The following is a 7,328-nucleotide window of genomic DNA, read 5'->3' on the forward strand; positions in this document are numbered from 1 at the left end:
CTCTTGAGCCATCGCACACCGTCGTGCCGAGCGCCCGCCTTGGGCAATGCATACGTAAGGCTATGTCCAAACAGTAACAGCTGACAACCCAATACATGCTCACGAGAAATGTTCTGAAACACGTCCGATAAAAAGTTGACAAATCCCCCCGAACTAATTCGTATCTGCTTCAGCTTTTGTGTTTGGATGGAACGGCAATGCCCAGCATGACTCCCGGTAATGCGTCCGCCAAGCGTCCGCCTTCCTGGTATGTAGGCCGTTATTCCAGGGCACAAGTATTCCAACAGTGCTTTCGTACATGACCGCTCGATGAACAAATCGGGTAAAAAATTTCCGACCTGGAACTCAACCACTAGTCTTTCCGTTTCTTGCTTCTGTTGCTTTGAAAATCTTCGGTGGGATTTTGCCCTCGGGGACGCTCGTTTCGAGGCGTTGCGCTTAGGAGATGCCTTCGAAAAAAGAAGACGCTTGTTTGCAGAACGCTTTTGCCGGCGAGGTGATCCCATGCTCGAGCTACCACCGTCGCTTGACTGCCCTCGACAGTTTTCCATGACGGCCCGATATGCTTCACATTTGCGCAAATGTCCAACGTAGTTATACGAGCGTCCTAGGAGTAGCTCAGGTGGGTCAAGGTCGGGATCCTTGTTGTAAGCCAGCGTGCAATGCTTGCACGTGTAGTACGAATACTTCCCCTTGCTTTTCGGAGCGTCCTTCATCAGCGTAAAGTGGTCTCGCTCTGATACATGGGGTCGCACCATGTTCTGCTCCAATTACCACCTGATAGCTCGCTAGCCACAAACGCCGATTGACGGCCACTCCAACGGATTCAAACAAGTAGACCAACACGGACGCCGATGAGAGCACGTACGAGAATGCGGACGCAGCAGCGGCTCCGGACAGTGGCAGCAGAAACGTTATTCAACACGGACGCCGTCGAGACCGCGCTCAAGAATGCGATTGATGCAGCGGCTTCTAGCCAGACGGAAGGACGTACAACCAATACAGACGCCGACCAGTACACGTACGAGAATACGGACGCTGCAGCGGCTTCGGGCAAGACTGGAGCACGTACAGTCAACGCAACCGATGAACAGAGCGCGTACGAGAATGCGGACGCTGCGGCGGCTTCGGACAAGACTGGAGCACGTAGAACCAACACGGACGCCGACCAGAACACCTACGAGAATGCGAACGCTGCGGCGGATCGGGCAAGACTGGGACAACGTTATTCAAAGTGGATGCCGAGATTGCGTACGAGAATACGGACGCTGTAGCGACTTCGGGCGGCAGGAGCACGTACACCAGCACGGACGTGGTCTATGTGGGTGTCGGAAAAGGCCTAGCGGTGGTGATCGTCGGGGAAGCGACGACTGAACGCGAGGGTAGTAACGCGTTCTTGTATGCGAACTTCTAAATAGGTGCGGGAGCTATTGTGAAGGGCCCAGTTTTAGATTACCAGCTGCAATGTATACTATACAAAAGCAAAGTTATTGTGAAAAGGCTCCTAAACTTTCCGCCTAAACCGGTTTAGGCGCCTTTTGAAAAGGCGGTAAAGGCGGGCTGTGACAACACTGGCGAGCATGCGAAAAAGGATTGCGCTGGTGCTTGTAAACATAATCGGATTATGGTGCACACCAGTGCGCGCGCTTCGATGAATTGTCTGATCGAGAAACCTGGTTTATCAATGTCAATACGTACCTTAGAACTGTATTTAATATTCTCTGGATATTCATATCCAGAGTTTTAGGGGCGATTAAAAACCGTCGACGATCCTCTATAAAATATTAGGGTGCTATATTTGTAATTATTAAAAGTATAGTGGCTTGCAAGTGATAGGCTAAAAGGACGGAATACCTAATAAACCACGGTCAAGCATAAAAAGCACTGGTGAATGTCGTTCCAAGCCGCCTGGGTCAACATTCACGCTATCTGGTTTTAGGTGTATGTTGCTCCAATATACGATACCACCGATGGTGGGTGGTACAGTACATGAAGGCTACATGATTTAAAGAAGGGAATAGATGAATACTAATAGGATTTCTATCGAGGCCGTCTCGCGTCAAGACAGCAAGGTCGGACGACAACGCACGTTCGACCGCGGCTTCTTCATTTTGGCTAAACTGTATCCTCATACACATCAACCTTACGACGTAACGCGTAAGTAAGCCCCCCCCCCTCCCTCTCACACACACTCACACACGCACGCACACATACACACACACACACATCACACACATCAGAGGAAGAAAACGAATTTTTACCACGTCGGGTATTTCAAAGGGAGGGATGGCGCTTCTCAGTCATTTGTGTCGACTTTACCACTTGGTGTCGTTCCTGTATACAAAAGGACAGAATGTGGTGTCCGAATTCGGCTGCTAGATCGCTCATTCTCTATCTCAATTTGCCAAGTTTCTCTTGTGTTGGCGTACTCATTGACCACTGAGAAGTGCCAAGGACTGACAGTAGAGAAAATGATTTTTGCTCCGCTTCGTCATCCGACTCGCAGGATTCCTTAGCGTTCATATTTCTATGTCGCCGTCACTCGAGTGAAAACGTTATCGCAGTTGTATCTCATGGCCCCCCTTACGAAAGAGTTTTTGGAGTATTTTACTCCAAGTCGTGATGCGCTGGCAGAAACCCAAAGACTTCATGCAATTGAGGATCGAACAGATTAAGAAACCATAATGCTGTAGAAAAATTGTTACAGGTCTTCTTTAAAATACGGTACTTTTAAGTTAGGGTACCAACTTGTTTTCAAGTTTTCGAAGTTCGGGGATAGCCACTCAAATGAATGACTATCATTCTCGCTCGGTTTGTTGATGTCTTCTTCTAGACTGGAAGTCTTAGTTAAATTGCAATTCTTCTCTTTTTTTCTTCTAAAAAGTCCTTCATTCCGCACTACATGTAGTTATTACTTTTTGAAACCACCGTAATATCCAGAGCTTCACCGGGCTTAGCACGGCATTAGTTTTAGTTATATGATATTGTGGTTTTCATCCATTTTGGCAAAGCGGATGATCCGAGATCCACTATGTCGGATCCGATTTGCTGAGCGCCGTCGAAATAGATAGTAGGGGTAAGGTAAGATTGCTATCTCGGGCCGGATATGTCGATGGGCACTTCGAATTAAAGGAGAAGTGCCAGAATTGCCGTCTTTGGACGGCATAAGTGATCTGCCCAAACTCATTTGCTAGAACACTTCCAGTCTAACCGCCATAGGAGAATTATAGCACCCTTTTACTCGGCAATCGCGCTACAGTATGCATACGTTTAGCGTTTACCTCTTCCTCAATAAGTAAAACTGAGTTGTGGGTGGTAAGGTCGTCTGGAGATGACGTCGCCCTCATCATTAAGACCTTAAGTAGGGTCACATATAGCTAATTCAAGTCTTATTACCCTACACCCTGCCCAATTTATTTAAATCTGGCCCCGAGATAACACAGCAAATCGGGCGGCAAAATTGATGAAAACCACAATAACTGCAAAATTATATTATTAGAGTGGCTGAAAAAACTATCTTTTTAGCCAATAGTGATTCTCGTTTTTCATTGTCGGCATAGGATTGCAGAGCTTGTGCGACACATTGTTCCGCCGCGACCTCGGGCTGAGATGGCTCTATTTGCCGCAAAGCTTCGTGACGTTGAGCATCAGCTTCTTCAGGCTACACAGATTGTCCAGCTTCACGCTACGCTTACAGAATCTTCTTTTAAACATCATCACGACGACGCTCTGGCGAACTCTGAAATATCGTCTCTTGTGGACTCGGTTGAACGTGCCCTACACAATCTGCAGACGACAACTCGCCAGTTCGTAAGCATCTTCCACGAGCATCTTGAATCGCGAAGTGTGGATACTGATGACGAGACAGAGACGGAAGACGAGGCTGAAGATGTCGACAATGAGTTCATCGGGGACGGGGGCTCAAAACCCGCTGTGGAGGCTGCCGGTATTGCGTTAAAAACCACGATATGTGATCTCTCTCAAGATACGAACGTGCTACTAATCGAGCAAGCTCAATCCAGTGAAGAGAACGATGATGTTGAAAAAGTGAACACCTTAGACACTCACGAAGATGCTGCTGCACATGCCGGTACATCGGCTTATAGTGAACCTCAATGCTCACAGATATCCCGTAACAATAAAGGCTCGCTAACAGTTTATCTTGAAGCTGGCAAGGCGCTCAAGACTGTGATTGACCGAATTCCTGACTCTGAAAGTGGAGGCGACACCTTCGAGAGGTTGGATGCCCCTACAATACGAACATGGGCTCATGCCGTGCAAATCAACTTTAAGATGGCAAATAGTCGCTTTCTGAAGCGACTGATAAGTGGGAGTATCCATCGCAACGTTGCTAGATCTTTCATGGAAGCTTCGAAATTAGCAGTGGCACTTTTCACTTCTGGTATGAGGGTCAAGTTCAACAGGTGCTCGATTGTAGATGCCATTGTCGCCTATGATTCCATCTACACAACTGCCGCTGGAAGTGTGGTCGCCCAAGAGCTTCAGCCGATCCTCGACTGTCGCAACACCTTGGTGGCTTATACTGATGACCGCTTTTCGACTTTCTTGGAGGCAACAGCTGTAAGCACAACGAAGATGGCTTCAAAGGCGATGAAGGCCAGGCAATTGAAGAAAAAACTTGTTGTGACAGCCGAAAAACTGGTCAGTGCATATCGGTACATTATGATACGACGTGAAGTGGACCACATTGATCCTTGGGGCGAAGAACAATGGACGAGTCTGGACATACTCGGCCAGAACTTGGCGAAAATGACGTCACACTTAAAAACCCAGAAATTACCAGGATGGGTCAAAGATTTGAGCACTGTACTTGACGCATTTGAGAAGGTTTATCCAACCAGAACCCCGAAAGCACTGGCCGAGTACGTTTCTGATATCTCTGTTTCTATCGACCAAATCTCTAATAAAATTGTGTGTAGATTGTGTAAAGGTACCAATACTAACAGAAAGCTTGTCGAAAATGAAGATCAAAGCCAGATTCTTACGCCCAGTTCTCAAGATGACAATGAACTTTTGTCACCTGAAGTAGGGAGTATTTCTGGTGAAACTCGGGGCTTGAAAAGAGCTCGAACGGATGAACCAGACGAGAGCTTGTCGTCAAAGCGTCCAGCAAACGTCACGACGCAGTGTGGTAGGTCGGTAGACATCGATGCAAGTATGTGGACAGAAGTGAAATCGTGTTTTGACGAGATCCAACAATTGAGTGCAAGTCTGGAGCCAGGTAAGAAGGTGCATCCTTCTTCTAAGGCTGCAAAGGATATCCGTGGGATGCTCCATAAAGTGATTGAACTCAGCAAAAACTTCTCCAACTGCATTACACAAGACGACGACTGCGTTGCTGCGTATACTGAAGCTGTCGAGATTCTGGTGGAGTTGATATGGCGCTGTCCGTGTGGATATCTGAGTCGTATCACACTAAAGAGTCTTCTTAACCAACTCTCTGGCGTCGTCGAATCAGATTCCGGTTTCAGATCCAGCTACGAACGCTTGCAGACTTACTGGGACGATTACTATGCTGACCCTTTTCGGACTATGCGTTTCCATGTCCAGACGACAGAGAAAGAAAACCCCACATTGGATTCTAAACAATTAGAAACGCCGCTGTTGCTTCTGCTTGGTCAGTTTCATGAAACATGCGCGTTGTGCTTGCCAGAGCTCAAACTCGACACACCAAGTTATCGGATCCAGGAGATGCGTTCCAGTATTTTGGAAATAGCTGGTATGCTCAATATCTGGCTCAATCAGATTTTAGAATCTGGCCATCAGATGCCGAAGATTCAGAATTTGCAAAATGTGTTGGCGATGCTGGCTCGGATCGAATCGAGGATACCGGAGAGTATACCTCCTGCCCTGATGAAGTAAGTAATGGCGCTCTGAAGCTGTGTGTTTGAAGACCTGTTTCTAACGTAACTGTTCATTGTCATGTAAGAAACGTGAAGAAAATGATGCAGTAGGTGGACAAAACCATTTAGACATTTAGAAAACGCTAAATTTATGATTTAAAAAGTTAAAAGGTTAGAAACGACCAACTACCGTCCGCGTTTACTATCGCCATTCCAATGTGTCGGTAGTCGTTGACCTATAGTTGTGAGTGAGAGTGAAAGTGAGATTTAGATGTGCTTGTTGCCGTTCTTTGGGGTTCCACTCTTGTGACCAGGAGGAGATTGTTGCTGGTGTTAAAACTGGTTAAGTTGACCATCACGTAAGCTGCGGGTCTTTTGCTGAACAGCTCCAGAATTCGTCAAAGCAGTAGGAGCGGCTGACTTCGTCGTCTGCTTGGTCTGATCAGGAGTCACCTTCGAATTAGGTTTGGTCGGTGCTGAGGTCGTCTTCTTAGCCGCTGGAGTCGCCTTCGACTGTTGCTTAGGCGTTGGCTTTGTAGCTAGTGGAGGTGCCCGCTTGGGGGACGGCTCCTTAGTCTTCGGCTTGTTTAAAGCAGTAGTCGCTTTCATAGGTGTGGGCTCCAGTTTGATGGGAGCTTGGGTGACTAACGTGTTGCCCGTGGTAGTTGAAGCAGGTGTCGCTACTGGGACTTGGCCTAGAGCTCGGGGGTGGTCGTGCTTTACATTGTTGTTGGCATCAAGGTGGGTTGAGTCCTTCGGCTTGCCCATATCCTGATGTCCTTTCACTCTAAGAGCGCGTAGTGGTGCCCAGGATGCCTTCTCATCGCTCGCAGGCTGGAGAGTGTGCAGCGGAGTGTCGCTATCACGCGACACAAAAGATTGCTCGGCGAGTGTTCCAGGAAAGCTGAATGATGCTACTACAAGTAGAGCGAAAGTAGTGAGGACGGAGGTCGAGGTCTTCATGGTTGGTGAGAGGTCGAAGGTGAATTCAAAAGTGTGAGCGAGTGAGGAGGTCACGTTGACAGTGAACATTGTACTTAAACCACAGTGAACTCACTGCTGCGAGACATTATCGGAGGATTTTTCAAACTTAAATTTACTGATCTGTTATCCGTGGTGCAAAAACTACCGCCCGTTTGTTCTAGGTTTGTTTCTTGAATCTTTAAGTTGCCAGCCTAACTAATTGGGTGTTGGAGTCAGCTATATCTAGTGGCGTATTATTCGGACCTTCATGCTCCACAAGTGCGTGCCCGGATATTATCGAAAGTATTGCTTGTTGTATCCTCCATTAATAAGTAATGCATAGGAAAGAAAATAATAGGACTTAGGTCTTGGTGGTGTTAATAGGGGGTTTCAAAGTTGACAGCTTTTTTGGGGTTTCAAAGTTGGGGTTTCAAAGTTGACAACTTTGAAACCCCCTATATAACACCACAAAGACCTAAGTTCTTTCCTATCCATTACGAA

The 7,328-nt window shown here is 47.2% G+C and overlaps 2 protein-coding genes across 2 annotated transcripts; one reads left to right on the forward strand and one right to left on the reverse strand.

The window, feature by feature from the left end:
• Nucleotides 1-3,609: 3,609 nt before the first annotated feature.
• PITG_16190 (uncharacterized protein) lies at nucleotides 3,610-5,883 on the forward strand (the record flags this gene model as incomplete). Its single annotated transcript, XM_002897556.1, has 2 exons — nucleotides 3,610-4,883; nucleotides 5,085-5,883. 2 exons carry the CDS (start codon nucleotides 3,610-3,612, stop codon nucleotides 5,881-5,883), a joined length of 2,073 nt encoding a protein of 690 aa, XP_002897602.1.
• A 105-nt stretch (nucleotides 5,884-5,988) lies between these two features.
• Nucleotides 5,989-6,827, reverse strand: PITG_16191 (uncharacterized protein; the record flags this gene model as incomplete). The annotated part of the gene is made up of 1 exon (XM_002897557.1): nucleotides 5,989-6,827. One exon carries the CDS (start codon nucleotides 6,825-6,827, stop codon nucleotides 6,198-6,200), a length of 630 nt encoding a protein of 209 aa, XP_002897603.1.
• Between the last annotated feature and the right edge of the window lie 501 nt (nucleotides 6,828-7,328).

Source organism: Phytophthora infestans, genomic scaffold, assembly GCF_000142945.1.
Source record: "Phytophthora infestans T30-4 supercont1.43 genomic scaffold, whole genome shotgun sequence".
NCBI lineage: Eukaryota > Oomycota > Peronosporomycetes > Peronosporales > Peronosporaceae > Phytophthora > Phytophthora infestans.